Source organism: Macaca fascicularis, chromosome 4, assembly GCF_037993035.2.
Source record: "Macaca fascicularis isolate 582-1 chromosome 4, T2T-MFA8v1.1".
Taxonomy (NCBI): Eukaryota; Metazoa; Chordata; class Mammalia; order Primates; family Cercopithecidae; genus Macaca; species Macaca fascicularis.
The window spans coordinates 16,180,475-16,201,980 of NC_088378.1; the positions used below are offsets into that span (position 1 = coordinate 16,180,475).

At 38.2% G+C, this 21,506-nt stretch overlaps 1 protein-coding gene across 5 annotated transcripts in view; it reads right to left on the bottom strand.

The window, feature by feature from the left end:
- Positions 1 to 21,506, bottom strand: part of LAMA4 (laminin subunit alpha 4) — a 149,172-nt gene that overhangs the window by 19,962 nt on the left and 107,704 nt on the right. For 4 of the 5 annotated variants that reach the window (XM_065543230.1, XM_005551624.4, XM_015448572.3 and 1 more), the window contains 12 exons: positions 18,123 to 18,262; positions 15,423 to 15,596; positions 14,662 to 14,807; positions 14,063 to 14,225; positions 13,055 to 13,188; positions 12,425 to 12,596; positions 9,442 to 9,573; positions 7,784 to 7,926; positions 4,526 to 4,664; positions 3,929 to 4,066; positions 1,837 to 1,970; positions 748 to 912 (listed from right to left, as the gene is read on the bottom strand). In XM_065543230.1, coding sequence (XP_065399302.1) covers positions 748 to 912; positions 1,837 to 1,970; positions 3,929 to 4,066; positions 4,526 to 4,664; positions 7,784 to 7,926; positions 9,442 to 9,573; positions 12,425 to 12,596; positions 13,055 to 13,188; positions 14,063 to 14,225; positions 14,662 to 14,807; positions 15,423 to 15,596; positions 18,123 to 18,262 — 1,780 coding nt within the window. Of the gene's footprint in view, positions 1 to 747; positions 913 to 1,836; positions 1,971 to 3,928; positions 4,067 to 4,525; positions 4,665 to 5,076; positions 5,174 to 7,783; positions 7,927 to 9,441; positions 9,574 to 12,424; positions 12,597 to 13,054; positions 13,189 to 14,062; positions 14,226 to 14,661; positions 14,808 to 15,422; positions 15,597 to 18,122; positions 18,263 to 21,506 lie in introns of all 5 variants that reach the window. The other variant, XR_012433362.1, reaches the window with a different exon arrangement.

Consider the following 21,506-nt stretch of genomic DNA (forward strand, 5'->3'; position numbering starts at 1 on the left):
ATAAATATTAAAAATATTGTTTAGAATTACATGATGAAAATTATGGAAGTCAAAGAGCTTTGGCAATTAAAGTGTGTGTGTGTGTGTGTGTGTGTGTGTGTGTGCGCATAACCAGGACCCTTTAAATTACATTCAACCAGTTAATAACTATGTGCCTGGCATCACACATTTATAATAATGAACATCTTTTCCCTCAACACACTCTGGATGATTGGAACTGCCTCTGTTTCTTAATCTATATTAAACTCCTCCCTTGCTTATTCTTGTACTTAAGGAACCCCTATTGGCTTTGTTAAGGACCTAGATTAATAGCTTTCTTTAAAGTCATGCGTTAAATTAAGACTTTTGTAAACCTCTGGGTATGTTACTCTGTCATTAATGATAAGTACAAAAATAATTGCACCTAATATTTTTAGCTTGCTGTATGCCAGACACTGTACAAGTTGTTTTATGTGCATTATCTTCTCATTTACCCCTCATGACAAACCTACCAAGCAGGCACTATTATTATCTGCATTTTGTAGGTGAAGACATGAAGGCTTACTTAGTCAAGGTCATTTGGAAATTAAAGGGCAAAGAACCTACACAGAAATGCAAGTATGACAGTTTCTCAAGCACATACAAGCTTTTAATTACTATCCCCTAATGCCTCAGATACATTTCATAGTTCTCATTTTTAATATTTTTGCTGTTGTCTTGATTTTATTTATCAATCATGCAGATTCATTAATAATAAAAATATGATACCTGGTAAAGTAGGCATTACTTATGCAGCCAGTGAAATTAGCATACTGAGCACTGATTGGTGAGCCACCGAAGTAAAACTTCTTTTCACCTGCTTGTGTCTGTTCTATTTTCCCTTTGGTAGGATTCTTACTCCCAACTCTGCTTTTATCTACTATCAGTTCATATCTGCAAAAGAAAAAGGCTTCTTCACAAACCACAGAGCTAGCATTTTACCTTGACCCACTCTAGTTTGGATAAGCAGGTTTTCTCATGAAATGGAACATCTGGTTAATGAAAAGACAGTGAGTTGCCAAACTCTTCATGAGGCCCAGGATAAAATGGCTGGATATTTCTATATGCAAAAAAGATTCTCCAAACCAAGATTGGAATTTAAACCCATAAGGCAAGAAATTCAGATGCCTAGTCATCAGCATTATTTGTGTGTGTGTGTGTATGTGTATGTGTGTATAAAACAGAGCATACCTCATGATGATAACTTAATCACATTTGTGGAAGACCATTTCCATGGCAAAGCACATTAGATTATTTTGATCCTTACTGGAAGTGGGATCCAGAAAAAGCCTCCTCATGTTTTCTGTGTCCACGTGTCCACAAAAGTGGACATAGACTAGTAGCAGAGGTTCATTTCTTATTCCAGAAAACTTTCTTATTACCAAAAATAAATTCAGTATTATCTATTTTAAAGATGAAGTTGGAGCTTTTAAAATGTGGCCATAAATGTTGCATTCTCAGTTGTGTGACTCAAGGTCTAAACAAGACCAACATTGGCTGAGCTCCTTCTATGTGCAAAATACTGCACTCCGTTCAGTATGTAATATTAGTAGGCATTTCCATCAAGAAGATTATAACCTATTGTTTTACGGGAAAAAGAACCCTTGTATTTATTTTAAGAAATTTCATAGTGATTTATTTTACATATCTTGGAAACTAATAGCAATATTTTTTTAAGGAAAGTAAATTGTTCCTTCTAGCATTTTTGTTTTAACATTAGAAAAGGTGTAGGAGAACCTATTATTTATAGTGGTTTTTGACATAATCATGTCCCACAAATAGACATGGTAGAAAGAATATGAAGTGAGGAAGCTGTACCTTGTGGGTGACACAGAGGTAATGACGAAGTGGGACAGCCCATCATTGTACTGCTTATCTACTGACTGAACTTTGATTCCCTTTACATCCATGACGACAGTACCGTTATCCAGTGAGATGGAGAACACGTCTGACTGAAATGCAAGCACAAACATGTAAGTAGGGAGTCTAGGGATCCAAAAGATGGAAATGTTTTCAACATTTACTGAATGGTATTGCTTTTTTTTTTTTTGAGGCAGAGTCTTGCTGTCTCACCCAGGCTAGAGTGCAGTGGCATGATCTCGGCTCACTGCAAACTCCGCCTCCCGGGTTCAAGCAATTTTCCTGCCTCAGCCTCCCGAGTAGCTGGGATTACAGGCGCCAACCAGCGCGGCCAGCTAAGTTTTGTATTTTTTAGTAGAGACGGGGTTTCACCATCTTGGCCAGGCTGGTCTTGAACTCCTGACCTCATGATCCACCCGCCTCGGCCTCCAAAAGTGCTGGGATTACAGGCATGAGCCACCGTGCCCGGCCTTGAATGGTATTGCTTAAAGGCAATATAGTGTGTAGGAAATTTGCTTGTAAAATAATTTCTATAAATAACAACCAAGAACACCCTATTGCTTGTACTGGTATTGCTTATAAAATTAGACACATTTCAGTAGAAAATGTATCTCCTATATTTCCAACTGAAAATTTTTGGTGACTTTGTTATGCTGAGAGTTGTTAGCTCAGTCTCAGTTACTTTCCTACTTTCAATCTCACTTTTAATCCCTTCGAAAAGATGATAATTTAGGTCTCCTTGGGGATGTAGCTAGATGACTAGGCAAGGGTTAATTTGCTAGTTTGGCTTTTTAAAATCTTTCACTTTTTCATCTATAGAGGCAGAAGAGACATTTTAAAAAGCAAGTTAGCTCTTCTTATCTGAATTAGCTTATTGCTTATCTTAAAATATTTGGCAAATATTCATCTTGCTTCTCTTTCCTTATATGGGCACCAACTTCTTAAGTCTGCCCTCAAAATAGACTACTTTTTGTGGGCAAAAAGTGTTACTTAACTAACCAGGGTAGTCTGAGGCAGGTTTGGGGTCAGAAGTTCTACAAAATGCTTTGGGTAAATTCTCACAGATTCTACTGATTCCAATTAAATTGGAATATAAATGTGTCAGATGCAGGTAATATATATGAAAAGTGAAAGTTGCTTTCAGAAGTTCTATGATGACCTGGCACATCAGTGTATATATTGATGATGACCTTTTCAGAGACCCACTAGTTGGATGTTACGGTCACCAATCCTCTACAGACCTTATTTTATTCTTGAAATAGCATATCTTTATAAGCTGAGCTACAATGTTCTGTAGCAAATCTAAAAGAAGCATGTATGTTCTTTTTACCCTTTTATAAATTAAATCACAGATGTGTTTGTTCATAGCATACAAACAGGGACTCTTAACAATTTTTGTGCTAGAAACACCTTTGGCATTTTGGTAACACATAGGGACTCCTTCACAAAATAATGTTTTTAAATGTATAAAACAAAACATATAATAATACAAAGGAAACCAATTATATTGAAATACAGTTTTCAAAATATTAAAATAAATAATCTGTGATAGTATAACTTCTTATTAAGGCAGTAAATAATAAGATTCCATAGCAGACCTAATAATATTAGAAGTAGCAATGAGCAAAAATGACATTCTGAGATTTCTGTGACAATTGTAATGTGAAACAAACAAATCTGTGATTTCTATCAATGACAAAGTCGCAGGTACTGGTAATACTACTGTGGTGTGTTGTCTAGATTCATAATCAAAGGAAATGATCAATTTCAGTGAGAGAAAATAAAGATGTAATCTTTTCCCATTAAGTCCACAGACCCCCTGAATTCTATCCATGATCCGTTGGGGGTGGGTCTATGAATTCCAGGTTAGGAACTCCTGATAAACAATACATGTAATATTTTTAAAAGTGTTTGAAATGAGGCATTCTGTGTGTCTACATGTGAGTCAAAATCTGAATAGAAAATCACTTCTAACATGCATTAAAAATTATTTTTAATAGGCAAAACAATTATCACAAAGAAGTTTCCTCAGAGAAAAACAAATACTTACTCCTGAAGCATAATAGAATAGTAACCCATTTGGTTGTAATGTTCGGAAATTAAAACCTCCTTCAAAGCCATCAAAGAAAGATATTTTCTGAATTGAAGCAATGAAGCTCTGTCCATTGAAATATGCTCTGCGAGATATCTGTGTGCCAAAACAAGTGGAGATAGTGTTTTTGAGAATTATCAAATGCTTAAAACTATCAACGTTTCACATACGGAGGGCCTTGCCTGTTAGTTTCTATGTAAATAGTTTATTTTCCCACTTCTGGTTTATGTTGGAATTCAGGCATACACCAGGAGCTCCTCTGAGAGATAGGGTTTCATCTTCTCCACTGACTCCAACCAGAGTGAACAATGATGCTAGCACACACCACTTTAGGTGTTAGATGCCCCACCCATAGAAAACTGAAGCAAATGAACAAGTCACAGAGGAATCCCATGCACAAGAGCCCTTCAAGCTTAATGGTTCTTCTTTCTGGTGGTGGCAGAAAGGAACCCAAGGTGTACCTAGGATCAGAGAGAAGCTGAAAAGAGCTTTTCCAGCTTTTGGGAGTGTTAAGTATGGTGTCTATTAAAAAGCTTTTGACTGAGTGGTTCTTACAAGAGAGTCTTCTGGGCATCCATAACCAACTCCCAGGGTTTCTGTCTGCTCCAGTAAATTGAAATCTTTCTTTTGGAACTGGAAGCCCTTCATGCATCCTCTGAAGTTGATATCTAGGGGAAGGTGTGCTCTGAGGGTCCTGGAAAAGAAAGTCAGCCTCACTGATACAGCCATGATGATGATGTTACCCTGCATATGTAGGCTATGGAATTTGCATTATTTATAGTCATTTGTAACAGCTTTATAATCATTCATATTCTCATGCTTTCTTTGATAGGCACACGGCAATGTCTAATCTTTGCCTATAGAAGAGTTTTGTTCTGAGTCAAGCCAATTTGTTCTTTATAGTTTTCAAAATGCTTTAACTTACATTATCTCATTTCATCTTTATAACAATTCAGTGAAATAGATGGAGATGCTATTATTGCCCTTTAGCAGGTGATTATTAGATTGAATCATAGGGAACTGACATATTATACATAAAAATAATCAATTCTTAGTAATTCCACAGGGTTTAACTTATAAAATGAAACTAAGAATAAATTATTCACTTATGTCACAAGTGATGTTAGGATTTGAACACAGGTCTTCAGACTTTTATTAATCCACGTTGTTAATGAATCCATTTTGGCATTATTTCCAACACATCTGTAATCAACAAAGTTTAGGGGAGAGTCTTAATGTTTCATTATACATAATACACAACCCTTTGGATAACCTTAAAAATTTGTGTAGCTCAGATGCTATTGGAGAGCTCAAAATGGGTTTAAGGCTAAAGCAAAAGTAACTAAGAGCTATTTATGACAAACCCACAGCCAATATCATACTGAATGGGCAAAAACTGGAAGCATTCCCCTTAAAAACTGACACAAGACAGGGATGCCCTCTCTCACCACTCCTATTCAACATACTGTTGGAAGTTCTGGCCAGGGCAATCAGGCAAGAGAAAGAAATAAAGGGTATTCAATTAGGAAAGAAGAAGTCAAATTGTCCCTGTTTGCAGATGACATGACTGTCTATTTAGAAAACCCCATCGTCTCAGCCCAAAATCTCCTCAAGCTGATAAGCAACTTTAGCAAAGTCTCAGGATACAAAATCAATGTGCAAAAATCACAAGCATCCTTATATACCAATAACAGACAAACAGAGAGCCAAATCATGAATGAACTCCCATTCACAATTGCTTCAAAGAGAATAAAATACCTAGGAATCCAACTTACAAGGGATGTGAAGGACCTCCTCAAGGAGAACTATAAACCACTGCTCAATGAAATAAAAGAGGACAACAAAGAAATGGAAGAACATTCCATGCTCATGGATAGGAAGAATCAATATCATGAAAATGGCCATGCTGCCCAAGGTAATTTATAGATTCAGTGCCATCCCCATTAAGCTACCAATTACTTTCTTCACAGAATTGGAAAAAACTACTTTAAAGTTCATATGGAACCAAAAAAGAGCCTGCCTTGCCAAGACAATCCTAAGTCAAAAGAACAAAAATGGAGGCATCAGGTTACCTGACTTCAAACTATACTACAAGGCTACAGTAACCAAAACAGCATGGTACTGGCACCAAAACAGAGATACAGACCAATGGAACAGAACAGAGCCTTCAGAATTAATACCACACATCTTCAACTATCTGATCTTTGACAAACCTGACAAAAACAAGAAATGAGGAAAGGATTCCCTATATAATAAACGGTGCTGGGAAAACTGGCTAGCCCTATGTAGAAAGCTGAAACTGGATCCCTTCCTTACTCCTTATACAAAAATTAATTCAAGATGGATTAGAGACATAAATGTTAGACCTAAAACCATAAAAACTCTAGAAGAAAACTTAGGCAATATCATTCAGGACATAGGCATGGGCAAGGACTTCATGTTTAAAACACCAAAAGCAATGGCAATAAAAGCCAAAATTGACAAATGGGATCTAATTAAACTAAAGAGCTTCTGCACAGCAAAAGAAACTACCACCAGAGTGAACAGGCAACCTACAGAATGGGAGAAAAGTTTTGCAATCTACTCATCTGACAAAGGGCTAATATCCAGAACCTACAAAGAACTCAAACAAATTTACAAGAAAAAACCAAACAACTCCATCAAAAAGTGGGCAAAGGATATGAACAGACACTTCTCAAAAGAAGACATTTATGCAGCCAACAGACACATGAAAAAATGCTCATCATCACTCACCATCAGAGAAATGCAAATCAAAACCACAATTAGATACCATCTGACACCAGTTAGAATGGCGATCATTAAAAAGTCAGGAAACAACAGGTGCTGGAGAGGATGTGGAGAAATAGGAACACTTTTACACTGTTGGTGGGACTGTAAACTAGTTCAACCATTGTGGAAGACAGTGTGGCGATTCCTCAAGGATCTAAAACTAGAAATACCATTTGACCCAGCCATCCCATTACTGGGTATATACCCAAAGGATTGTAAGTCATGCTGCTATAAAGACACATGCACACGTATGTTTATTGCAGCACTATTCACAATAGCAAAGACTTGGAGTCAACCCAAATGTCCATCAGTGACAGACTAGATTAAGAAAATGTGGCACATGTACACCATGGAATACTATGCAGCCATAAAAAAGGATGAGTTCGTGTCCTTTGTAGGGATATGGATGCAGCTGGAAACCATCATTCTCAGTAAACTATTGCAAGAACCAAAAACCAAACACTTCATGTTCTCACTCATGGGTGGGAACTGAACAATGAGATCACTTGGATACAGGAAGGGGAACATCACACACTGGGGCCTGTTGTGGGGTGGGGGGAGGGATAGCATTAGGAGATATACCTAATGTAAATGACGAGTTAATGGGTGCAGCACACCAACATGGCACATGTATACATATGTAGGAAATCTGCACATTACGTACATGTACCCTAGAACTTAAAGTATATAAAAAAAGAGTAAATGGACAAATGCTGTTTTGTCTTCACACAATACACATGTTCCACCCTTCCTATTGCTGATGAGAAATATTGCCTTAGATCATGTTCTAAGAGTAATACAATAACTGAAGAAATCTGTGATTACATCTATGTGATGCTAATTTCAGGAGGTCCTGAGGACTGACTGCAGAGGGCTTGCAGGTACATGAATGTGTGTGCCTGTACCTATTCCTGTGTGTAAAAGTAGCAAGTAAGAGTGCGGACACTGTTACTAGACCTCTCCTGGATGTTGCCAGCCCAGTACATTGCTAGGAACAAACAGCTACTTAACAAAAAGCCTTACCTGGATTGTAAGATTTCTGGGGGAGCTCCTCCAATGTATATATCTGTAAAAGGTATTTTCATCTTTTCATTATCCATGCTCTTGACATGCCTTCTGTCAACTACCAAGATCATTTTCTTATCATTGTGGTAAATGATTGAGATCTGGGAGAGATAATGTATAGTAAGCCTTGATTAACTATTTAATATTCAGTTCTTTGATGACTTCTATATATTTTAATTCTCCTGGCTATACTAGCTATTCTTCCATGCCTTTGTGCTTGTTTGTTCACAAAATGGGGAATAGATATAGATAGATTTTCTTTTCTCACAGACTTGAAAACTCTTGCTTCTACAAGTAGCAGTTCACATTTCCTGGGAAAGGAGGTCTGTATGAAGAGGGAGCCAGCCCAAGAAAAATTTTGCGATTAGACCTATTGTTTCCTCCTGCTCCTTCTGAGAGGATTCAGGAAAGAGCTATAAACAGGTGCCACTGTTCTCTTCTTTTTTAAAAACAACTTTATTCAAGTCTAGTTGATGTACAAAGAACTATACATATTTTATGTATGCAATTTGATGAATTTGGACATATACAAACACTCATATCATCCCACAATCAAGGTAAGAGACATATCACACATTTCCCAGCATTTCCTTGTGTCCCTTTGTGGTGTGTGTGTGTGTGTGTGTGAGCATGTGTGTTAAGCACACTTAACATGAGATCTATCCTCAATAAATTGTAAATTAGTTATAACTATAGGCTCCATGCTGTACAGCAGATTTCAAGAACTTACTCACCTAGCACAACTGAAACTTTATACCCATTGAACAGCAATGTCTTATTTCCCCCATCCCTAACCCCTGGTGACCGCTATTGTATTCCCAAGCAGGTGCCTTCTGGAATCTAGATTGCATGTTACCAGGTGTAATTTTTTGGTGACACAGTGAGCAGTTCTAATGAATCTGCAAAACTGCTAGTCAGAGAAATAGTTAAAATATTCTTTTATTGTAAACCATTCTCATGAGGCTATGGACTTTGAACTGAAAAGGGAAATACAGTCTCCTACCCCTTGCATTTTGGTTCCACTTAAAAGATATTATGCCTTATATACACTTGATCAAATTGTATATTCAAAATAGTTAATGAAAATGGATGAAGTATATTTTCAGTAGTCTGCACATCTGTTTCAAAACTAAAGGGGATTCTTTGTGAGTTCTCTTTATAAGGAAAACTGTGCTACTATTTTCTACATGCTGGATAAGTGGTTTAAAAGGAAATTCTGTATTTATATTCTTGTTACATTTAGTGGGGCTCAAAGGACAAGCAAAAAAAATGGCTGTGCATCTACACTCTGGCTCATTCCACACGTGCACAGAAGTACTCTAGAGGAACACCAATTGAGATATTTAAGATTAATAGAAGCCTTCTGGTTAATGAAGCAATTAAAAGGAATCTTTCAGTGACTTTTTAATCGGAACATCAATAGGAAAAATACATCCATTGTTTTAAAGCAAATGTCTTCCTGGGGTTGAGAAGATGAGGGTCCTTCAGTTGCTCCTTGGATACGAAAGCTCTCAGTATATTTACTATCCTGCCTGTCTCATTTGTCCGCCTGATTAGATCAACAGATCTAAGTATAAAAAACAAAACCAAAACCAACCAACTACAATGATTTGTACCTCATGGTATTTTGCATCATTAATTTGAGCTTTCTTTAACGTATCTTCAAGATGCACAGGGCCACTGCTGAATCCAAAATCATAGAACACGTGTAGGTAACCATTGCGCATTTCCAGTCTGAAAAACATACTCTGGGGAGAGAAAGAAGTTGTAAGATAGGAACATCTGTTATTATGCGAGTAGAGTCAGTTTTGGCTGAATTTGAGAAATATGACTATATTCTTAGTTATTGGAGCTATTTGAAGACTAAGAAAGTCTTACGAAATTCTTATGAAATAAAAGTGACAACGGCTGGAAGTGGTGGCTCACACCTATAATCCCAGCTCTTTGGGAGACTGAGGCGGGTGGATCACTTGAGGCCAGGAGTTTGAGACCAGCTTGGCCAACATGGCAAAACCTCATCTCTACTAAAAATACAAAAACTAGCCAGGCATGGTGGCAGGCACCTGTAATCCCAGCTACTCGGGAGGCTGAGGCAGGAGAATCGCTTGAACCCAGGAGGTGGAAGTTACAGTGAGCCGAGATCATGCCACTGCACTCCAGCCTGGGCTACAGAACGAGACTCTGTCTCAAAAAAAAAGTGACAACTACTTCCATATCAGCAGCTACTTCTCTTCTTAATATATAAAAGTTAATTTTATACACAGTGTAAAGATTCTTCTTTTGTTTTCATTCTACTTTCTGAATTAATGGATGAAGTTTTAAGTCTACATTATTGCCCTTTAGCAAAATCTTGAAAACAGAGTATAGTATACCAGTTTATTCAACTGCCTTGTCTTTAGGAAACTTTAAAAAGTTATAGCAGGCCAACAGATGTGACTGCATTTATTTTAGGTGAAAATTAGTAATATTAAAAAATAATTTCAAGGTATACTGAAAATAATTCTTCCATATTATCAGCAAATATGGATTTTAAAAAAGAAGGCCATTGCTGTATTGTTTTGAAACACTGGATTTATGTAAATAAATATAGAATTATTATGCACTTGGAACACATGATGTTTGAGAATCAAAGACATTTTGTAACACTCAGGTGACTTACTGATGAGGTTTGCTTGTTTCAGAAGATAGTTCATAGATACAAGAAGTCAATGGATTTGAAAAATAAAGCATTGTGGCAAGGTCCCTATTCTGTAGGAAGTGATCTCCTGAGTGGAGTTTGTGCATTCCTGGGACTGTGGAGAACAACTTATTGGAGTTTAGAAAGAAAATATTTCAACTTTATACTAATTTAAAAACATCTAAAATAGAGAAGAAAATATTTCAACGTCCATTTATACTCACTAAAAAATCTAAAATAGAGAAAGAAACTAATTTTTAATATTTAATACATGAATTATTGACTGTGGGCCTTCATTTTATCCTTTTGTCAGACTTTCACAAAATTCACATAATGTGTGTGGCTTCCCAAGAGGGGTTCCACACTTGAAGGGTTGAAGGTAGTTCCTCATCCATTTCTTTGCTTCTCGCCTATTGCAATTTATTGCAGTTTATGTGTGGCTAGTTACATGGATTTAAGGGTGATATAACTGAAATAATAGAATATTTAGATTCGTATTGAGATGGAGAGTGATGTGAAAACATTTTGAGACACACAGATATTTGCTGGCTACTTCCTACAAATTTCTGAAAATGCTGTCAAGTTTATAAAGGGTTACACATTTTGCTTTGTAACATGAATTATTCTAAATTTGTTGAACTTTATTTGTGATGAGAAATGTCTGACAGTAGTATGAAACCTACTAGTTAATTCAAAAAAGAAACATACTGTCACATCAGTGTAAGGGTATTATCATAATAATGGATGAGAAAGTAACTTTTTCTCTTTTTTTTAAGGACAGTTATACTGTGGAGAGATGGTTTTTTAAAAAGATGTTTGGGAATTTTTCTATTGTTAAGTGATTTTGTTGATGGGAACAATGCAAATGCAATCCCACAAAAACTCTCCTATCAGCACTATTAAAACATTTGAGGGAAGACATTTCTAAACTTTAGAAAAATCTTTCAAATAAAGATTTTCAATAGCTTAGAACCCTTTTATTAAAGTTTACAAAATGATATCTGGTTAGCTTATAAGAATTAATATTAGAAAAAAGGAAGCATACCAGTCAAATCTCAAAGACAGCCTTTGCCACCTGGTGAATGTGATTGACAACTATTTGAGTTAGTAGGCACAGCTAATGATATGCTTCTTTCATTTTTTACTTTTGTGAGGTATCTTGTCTAGTTACAACAACCAATAAAATTAGTGTTGAAATAAACTGGACTTAGGACCAGACTTTTGAATCACTGTATCACAAAGAGTTTAAGGATTTTCAAAAATATTTAGCATATTTAATTACATTTTCTCACGAAAACTATTTTGTTTGAGGTGTACAGTAAAGTGCTATTCAAAATAATTTCGAGTGAGAGAAAAACATTTCTGTATCATTAATAAAGTCAATTTACTCTTCATTTTAAATATATATAATCTTTTATTTTATCTTTGTATAATTTGTCCTTTATTGCAAGCTTTGAATGTTTCATACTATATTTATATCTGTTTATAGTACACATGTATCATTTATAAATAAAGATATATGTGTGTGTGTACATACATATATACTTATATACACACATACATATATATAAAGTATGCAAGCTTTGCTTTTAAATTGATTAGGGCATATGATTTGGACAAGTTAGGAGCCCAGTGCAGAATTTCTGCAGACACGCTGCTGTCCTAGATCTTGGTGCTAATTTCCTCAAAGTTCTCTTAGTTTATTTATATCCAAAAATGTACTGTAGGGAAATGCATCTCAGGGTTGCTTTTATTTATTGCTGTCATTACTTTCCTGAAGAAGAAAATCCAATCTGACTTTTCTAAACTAGAATTTCAGTTTGATGGCATGACACACTGGACCTGGGAAGGTTCCTGGAAACGTGAGTAGCAGAAAGTAAAGGAAATAAAGGAAAAGTAGTAGGACTTGTATTTTTACTCACTCCATTGACCATCAGGAGAATAAGGCTGTTGTCAGCTGGTGTTCGAACTTCTATGTCAAAGCGAGTCACCTGACCAAATTTCCCCCTCTTTGTGATGTCTCTCACCACGGCATAGCCGGAGCCATCGAAGAAGTAACTAGCAGCCCGACTCTGAGTGAAGGCCAGCTTATCTCTGAAATGGAAACACAAGGGTCATTTGAACCCTACAGTTTCTGTTACGCTTTTCAAGTGAAGCCCTTTTAACTCATTCTTCTAACATCTTCGGTGGCCCTTACAACATTTAAATGAAGTCCTGTTGTCTGCACGGAACAGATAAAGAGGTATTTGTAGGTATGTTAAATGGATTGTTTTCTTCTCTATCCTGTGTGCCAAGACAACTGAAGTCTCCAGGGACACCCTAGTGCCTGGAATCCTAAATCAAGGCTGCAAACAAATTGACACTTGATACTTGGGCATGCTCATCTATGATAGAGAATAGGTGAAGAGTTTTTTTGCAGGTATGACTTAACGTAGTTTCAAACCTGGCTTCCCCAAAGAAAAGTTGGAGAACCTGAATATTGACTCATACTTGTTCTATCTGCTGCTCTTGCATAAATATCCAAGTCTTTAGTACTCTCAACTGTCTCTTACCGGGCACAGGGCACTGATGTGGAGGGGTCCATATTATAGATGTGCTTAAAGTTGTATAAGCTGATCACATCATTATTCAAAGTGGCCAGTTCCAGGCAGCCAACGAAGCCAGGCAGGTTTAAGCTGTTAGGGAGCTGTTCAATAGAAAAAGCAAAACCAACTGTCTCATGGTCATGTTTTACTCAGACATTACAGAACAGACAATGCAACTAATAGTAGGTCAAGGAGACCTACCCCTTCATAGAAATGTCTTTCTAGACCCGAGTGTGTTTATGCCAAATCATTTAGATATGCAGTAACTTGTCAGTTGTGCAAATCTTAGCAGAGAAAGTGGGATTTACTGAGCATTGATTATGTGCTGGTCATAGGCTGGACAGTGAATTCATGACAAAAATCAGTCCTTATGCCAGCTTTGTGAGGTAGGTATTCTTGTTCTCATATAACGAGAGGGAAAATAATCCTCAGAGAAGATCCAATCATGTGCCCATAACTAGTAATAATAGTCCTGAAATTGGAACCCCAGATCAACTTCTCATCTTCTTTGACCTATCCTTTATCCCCTCTTCATCAGATTTCATACTCTCTCCTAGGTTCCACCCCATCTCTCATCCCAGATACTTTATTTCATACCTGTATTAGGTGAGATAACTGAATTTTTGAAACCACCACTGCAAAGCTGAACATTAGATCTAAACTGTGCTGACACCACAAGCTACGGACATTCCTGTGGCAGGTGGGGGTAATATTAATTACATATGCATGTATCAGAATGAATGAATGGATCTTCAGGAGTCAGCTATAACCTGAAAGCATTGACATTATGAAAATATGAGTAGCATAGACCAGATTTACACATCAGGTTTATAGATTCTGGTTCAGAATTCTACTTCCCCCAGAAGTAAGCTCTTAAAGTGATATCAGCAACCCCCAAGTCATTATAGGTTTATGGATTTATAAAAACAATTACTGTAGATTTGTAATAGGTCAAAATAGAGCTGTATGGCTGACCTTGAAGTTGGAAGGCACTCCACCAACATAAAACACCGTGTCCTCGGGGTCCAGGTCCAGCAGGGAGTCATCTCCTGAAAATTCCCCCTTTTTAATGAACTTTTCCTCTGCTGTGCTACTTAGACTCGGGACTGTTAAAAACACCTTTCCATGTTTTCCCACCCTATTGAGATAAATAATTTTCATGTGTTATTATATAATTTATAGAAAATACTTTTTAAATGTCAAAATGTTAATGTTTCCTCATCACAAAATGGGTAATTTAATTTTGTGACACTAGTAAGCATTTATAAAACATCACAATCAATGGGAAAGAGAAGAAAGACATTTCATTTTGAAATTAATTCCTGGATTGGCCAGGTAAAATCTAATAATCAGAGCGTGATTTAGAAATGACTTTTTTTTTTCTTTTCTACTAAGGTGTTTGGGAAAGAATACAAGAATAATGGAAGAAAAGGGAGCAAGAATAAAGGGAGGAAAATGCTATTTATAACTTCCACGGGAAGACTGCGTGTGTGTGTGTGTGTGTGCACGTGCGTGTGTTCAACAGGTTTCTTGTGAATTGTGCATATATGCCCTGTGTCACGGATTCACTGTACCTTTCAATCTTGACAATGCTGAAGTAAGCAGGCCAGGAACTGACGGGCTTGGAGTCCAGGGGAATCTCCACATCTTTGGTTCCCAAATTATAGATGTATACCAGGTTATCATTTTTGATTGCAAGACCCATATACTCTTTTTTGGCCTGAAATATCAAGAAGTAAGAAGTCATTTAAATTAAATTCATAGGAATGAACATCATCTTTTTTAAAGGACAATCAGAAATCCAAATACTTGGGTATATACAAGTGACTTCTGGCCTGAATTATTACCCAAAGCTCCCGTGAGACCCGGCAGTGGCTCTTCCTCTCCAGCCTCCAGCTGTGGCCACATCAGAGTCTGCTGGCCCCATCCTTGCTCAGGCTCATGGAAATTTGTTGGCTACCAGGAATGGGCTAATTTTTTGAGGCTACCCAGGGATATAATATAGCCTGACAGTACTGTTCACTATGCATCTCCAAACAGGATTCAGCATCAAACAGAATAGGCTTCTGTCTTTCTGAAAGACTTTGAGGTATTCCATTCACTCATCAAAGTTAGCAGTGCGATGGTAATAGGAAACAATCCCCACAATTTCCCACACAGAGAAAAATTACTTGTTCTTGAGTCATTCTTTTAATCTTGTCATTAAAATGAGATCTTCTGAGTCACCAGAATGGGCATTGTTTTGGTTCATTTGCCTAGTAGCTTTATTTTAGGCAAGAGAAAAAGCAGCTCTCCTTGTAAATATTATTCCCTCCTTTCAAACTCATGTGCTTACGTTTTTGCTTCCAAGGTACAGGATAAACTGATCTGCAGTCTCGGTCAGTTCTGGCTGCCTCACAGGGGGTTTCATGTACAGGCTCAGAGATGTGAAAGCCTTTAAGTCATCCATACTGGTTCTTGAGTGCACTTCCACAGCTGACTGGCCATCAAACATCATGGAGACTTGGATCTGGAGTTACACAATGGTTTCATTAAAAGTGCTTTGCAGAAATGGGCAGAATGCTTTCTCATGGTTCTCAGTGGTCTTCCCTCATTTGTGACGGGGGCCTCTAAGCTCTCTTCACCTCCATACCTTTAGTTATTCACTCACATCCTCCCCTAGTTGAAGAGAAGACTCAGGGCAGATTGTGATATAGTCATTTAAAGTGGGGTGAAAGAAAGCAAAAAAAGTGGTGACTAAGTAGATCCAAGAATGAGGATAAATATGAATTCCACAACGAACGGCGTACTCGGTTTGGGTGAACTAAACAACTTACTCAAGTTGTCTGGTCAGTATACAGTTCACAAGGCTCACACAATTTGTATAAAACTAATTGGGAGAAGTCGAACTAATTTCAGTTACTAATACAGCTGGGACTTTCTCCCTAGGGTCCTCATAAAACAGGCATGGGGTGAGACTGTGAGCAACATCCTTGCCCTTGTCTGCACAGTTGGGAGGGGTCTGGACTAGCTTTATAGTCTCAGACCAGATGGGCTCTGCCTCTTCCTAGCTGTGTAACCTTGAGCAAGTCACTTAACCTTCAGTTTCCTCATCTGTGAAATGAGGATAATAAATTTGTCGTGAGCATGAAATACGATGATAACTCTAAAGTGCTTTCCAGTGCCTGGTCCTACCATTATAATAACTGTAATAATGAGTTCATAAGGTGTCTTTTATAATGGCTCACAGAAAGGCATCACAACAAAGCACAATTCAGTAAGTGCATTTCTCAGAGGCCCAATATGATATGCTGAACTGGTCTGATTCAGGGGTAATTTGTAGAGTATTTACAAGTGGATGGATTGTGTATACTTATGCCATTTAGCTGAATCTTTCCAAATGATTAGACATCTTTACATTAATTTACTAATGTTGATTTGGCTAATGTGAGTGGTCAGTGAGCTCAAGGCTCTGTATTCTCAAATGACTGGAGTGCAGCTGTCCTATGTTACCAGTTGAGTAAAAACTAATACACCTTTATTTATTTATTTATTTATTTATTTTTTGAGACACAGTCTCACTGTCACCCAGGCTGGAATGCAGTAGCACAATGTCAGCTCACTGCAACCTCTGCCTCCCAGGTTCAAACAATGCTTGTGCCTCAGCCTCCCCAGTAACTGGGACTACAGGTGTGCACCACCATGCCCAGCCAATTTGTGTATTTTTGGTAGAGACAGGGTTTTGCCATGTTGGCCAGGCTGGTCTCAAACTCCTGGACTCAAGAGATCTGCACACCTTGGCCTCCCAAAATGCTGAGATTACAGGCATGAGCCACTGAGCCTGGCCAAGACCAATACATCTTAATAAACAAGACGTGTGGGGGATTAAAGTCTTACATTAATAAGTGAGAGTCTGAGAATAGTGCATGTCTGCATGAAAAGCATCTCACTCGGCGGCACTGAGTGAGCTCCCAGCTCCCAAAGGTAGGGCTAAGTCTGTCTTCAGCAAATGGTCTTAGGTGATTAAGGTCCCAAAGTCATACTCTTTATAGCAATAACATTACAAGAAAGCACTCATCAAAACCTAGCTTTTAGAATGCCATTTCTTGATGTACCTTTAGATAAGCCTTTTTTGAAAATGTTCACTGGGGCATCTAAATAAGGTAATTTGTGACAGGGGACTATTTATCACCACTTAAAAGTCAGGTCTATTTATCAAGAATAATCTTCTACAGTACAAAATAGTTGATTTCTAATGCTTCTTTCTGTCAGTAATTAGGACCAGTAGTCTGCTCAGGCTGATTCTTAATTGAGAAAATAAAACCATATACTTTGTTCATAAAAAGGGAGTCTGGTCTATGAATCAATTAAAAAAATTCAAGAGGTCCAAGAACAAGCTCCACTTTGCCACACTGAAAAGTAATTGCTGTATCAGGAGATGTTCCTACAAATGCCGGCTCTAGTTATCTTGTGCTAGGTTGCTTCTATGTGTCTCCAAACAGTGTCTTTGTTGAGTTTATTCCTCTTAGCCAGTATGTGATTTCTCGGTCAACCCTGCGGGCGGTCAGTAAAAGCTTCCGCATAATTTGTGTTGTATCAGAGAATTTCTTGAAGGGGTGGGACAGATGGGATAGATTATTCCATTGTGGTGATTGCACTAAAGTAGCTGTTAAAATAACAAATAAAATATAAGAACGAATTGAGGCTTTTATTGAGGCTTTACTTGATTTCTTTTGCTATATTAGCTTTATTGGCTAGTTTAACTCTGTGGTTTTTAAACCTGACTACACATTAGAATAACCTGGGAGCTTTGAAGAACATACAGGTACTGAGCCCTTCCTCTACAGAGTCTGATCTATTGCTTTCAGGTTGGGACCAGGAATTGGTTTCGTTTTCAATGTTCCTCACGTGTTTCTAATTAGCAAATGGGGCTGAGAACTACTGAGTTGGAGAATACAGTGGAAAGGTCCAGGCTCTGGAAGTTGCCCAAGCAGTTGGAGCTCAGCTTCGTGTTATTATTATCACTGAGTGACTGATGAGTCTTTTCATCAGTTACCTTGCTGGCAACACTTCTGGTTTGAGCAATGAGCTCTCGGATCCTCTGGATGCTGGCAGACACGTTGCTTGCAGGCCGCTTCTGCTCAACCGTACGAAGCTGATCCAGGAGCTGAGGCACAACTTCTGTCAGATTTCTTACTGCAGTTAATAAAAATTAATCACTTGAGTAAATATCTCAATATTAAGCATATTTCAAGAATCAGATGTAGACAACAAACACGGATTATATATGGTAGAACAATAAGAAATTATTTGAATCCTGCAAAATTAATCGTAAAGCCTGTAAGGTACATGGATGTGCTTTGGTCAAGGAATAGGTCGAGGCAGACATCTGGGCCAGAGTGACTCTGCGAGTTTAGGGCACAGGTGCACACTCCATTTGTTATATAACCTATTTGTAAGCGCATACTTGGCTCAGAGCCACTGTTGTTTGAAAAGGTATAGCTGCCCTGCTGATGCCATGCACAGGGCACATGCACTTGCACCCAGAGAAAGAGGGTGCCAAGGTGGCCTGTCTTGCAGATGGACAGAGGGAGAGCCAGGGCTCAACATGGCTCGCGGGTGTGCTGGTGCCCAAAGAGAGAGTAACGCTACTGACCCCTGTAAGGGAGAGGCAGTTGCCTTGAAGGCAGGCAGTGGGGAGCCAGGAACCGACTTGTGCCCAGAGAGAGTTAAGCTGTTGACCCTGAAGGCAAGGGAGAGCCGGCTGTGCAGCTGTGTGTGGGAGCAGCCCGAGCAAGCAGCTGAGACACAGCAGACAGTGTGAGAGAGCTTCTGATGAGAGAGCGGCTGAATAAAACTACATTTCACCTGTCTACATCCCCCAAGTGTTCTTTCAGCAATCTGCCACCCACCCACTCCCCTCAGACCTCAGCATGGGCTCGAACCTGACCCCGAGCATGACATTTGGCATAGTTGTGGACCTAACAAAGCCCAAAGCACAATTCATTCCTATTTTTGTGACATTTATAATACTTATTGATCTAAAAATTGTATGTCGAGCAAGCTAACTTTTTCTAAAGGGCAGGGTCCACGGTATATAATCAAATGTTCCTTTAACCATGAAGCACAGGTTCTGCTTGCATTTCTAATATAACTGATATAACAGGTAAAAAGGAATACTGGGAAAAAAGGTGGGAAGATTGTTTTCCAGAATGTCCATGCACACATCATGCTGCTGCTACTGTCCCAGAAGAGAGCACTAAATGGAGGACACAGGTAGCACTCAGAAAAGTGGCAACTGTGCCAAGGTAGGGGTAGGCGGCCATGGTCTGTGGGTGCAGACAAGGGTGATGCTACAAGCAGATCATAGTGACCTTTTATTTCTTTTTACTCTTGGACATCTTGCTGGAGAACAAAACAACCTCTGGGTGTTGGGGGTTGGGGGAAACAGCAAAAGAGGAAGTGGCCGGAGTGCGAGACAACACTCCCCTTGACTCAGTCTAGTGCAGCTGTGCCCAATAAGGCTGACACTGGCTACTTCTTATGTCCTTCTTTTTGAATGCATAACTTAAACATAGAAAAGAGCGTGAGTCAGCTGGGCGTGGTGGCTCACTCCTGTAATCCCAGAAATTTGGGAGGCCAAGGCTGGTGGATCACCTGAGGTCCGGAGGTTGAGACCAGCCTGGCCAACGTGGCAAAACCCTGTCTCTACTAAAAATATAAAAATTAGCCAGGTGTGGTGGTGTGCGCCTATAATCCCAGCTACTCGGGAGGCTAAGGCAGGAGAATCGCTGGAACCCAAGAGGCAGAGGTTGTAGTGAGCCGAGATCGCACCCCTGCACTGGCGACAGAGCGAGACTCTGTCTCAAAAAAAAAAAAAAAAAAGCACCAGTCATAAGGATACGGCTTGTTGAGAGAAACTCAAAGAGAATGGCATAACTTTTTCCAGAGTTTCATTGACTGAACAGTGGTTCTTAAAGTGTGGTTCCCAGACAAGCAGCATCAGCATCACTGGGAACTTGTCAGAAATGCAAATTCTTGGCCCTGTCCCAAGCCCACTGAATCAGCAGTTCCAGGAGTGGGATCCAGCAGCCTGTGTTTAACAAGCCCTCCAGGTGATTCTAATGCACACTGGTATTTGAGAACCATTGGCTCAGAGACAAATACTTTTGAGGTATTCTCTTACCTAAGGGCAGGGCCATGGTCATTAAGCATTAGTAGCTGGGCAAGAGCAAGCCTCTTCCTGGAGAAAAACTAAACTCAGATTCAGGAGACTATGTCAGTGCAGACCAAGGAAACACCCCTTCTCTGTGCTTAGGACACACAATGTTTCTCCAGCACAAGGAATAGAATTAAGTAAAATAATAGCAACTATTAGTTTATTATATTGATTAATACAGAGGTAAATATTTATTGTTTGGATCACTGACAACAGCATTTATTTTATAGTATACTAATCTTTAAAAACTAGACATAATATACTTAATGAATTATGTTAGATGTTGATTATGGAAATGTATATAAGACAGAGTCCCCCTGCTCCCTACAATCAATTATCTCAGAAAAAGGGGGCCACCTTATATTAGAGTATTTATAAAGTTTCTTACATTATGGTATCCTCTTTCATTTACTTTGTTTTGAACCACAAAATGCTATTTGAGAAAAGCACAGTAAACAATTTCAATTTTTTTGAAAGTTCTGGATGCTTATTGGAATCACTTGATAAAACTGGTAAAAAATGGAAAAAAGAATGTAACACAGATTTGGTACATATTCCCGAGGCCATATCATTATAAATGTAATAGCTGAATTTCATGTAGGCAAATCTTTTAAAGACAAAATTTTAAAAGCACTTCCATGAGTGGTTACATGGAAGAAACCAACATATACTTAAAAGATCATTATAAAAGAGCTATTTTACTGTTACGGGAATCGGTATTTGTAAATTGGAATAAAATTTGCAGTGGCAGGTCATATATGGATTTATGACCTCTCTTAATTCAGATACAAATGAAGGTAATATTGTATGCAAAACCATATTAGAGAACAAAAAGTTCTAGTCATGATATTGTCATGATATTGACAGACATTGTTATTTAAGAAGTTATGAAGTGATTGGATAAAAATGTGAGAATGGAAAAAGGGACATTTCACAAGTACTGCATGGTTCTAATATCTACAAAATAAATTAGGTGGACATGAAAATATTTCATTTTCACTTCTATAGAACTATATATTCAAGTTGGTCAACATGCTGTTCTTAATAGAAAGCTGGAGTTGTGTTTGGCCATGTTCAGTACTTGTTGGTAATAACCTGTTTTACTCAGATAAAGAAAAAGCAATGTTGACTAGTAAAAGCAATGCCATTTAGTAATTTTTTTCCTAAAAGCTAAACAGTATTGTGTTAGGATTATTTACCCAACATTTGATTAACCTTGTT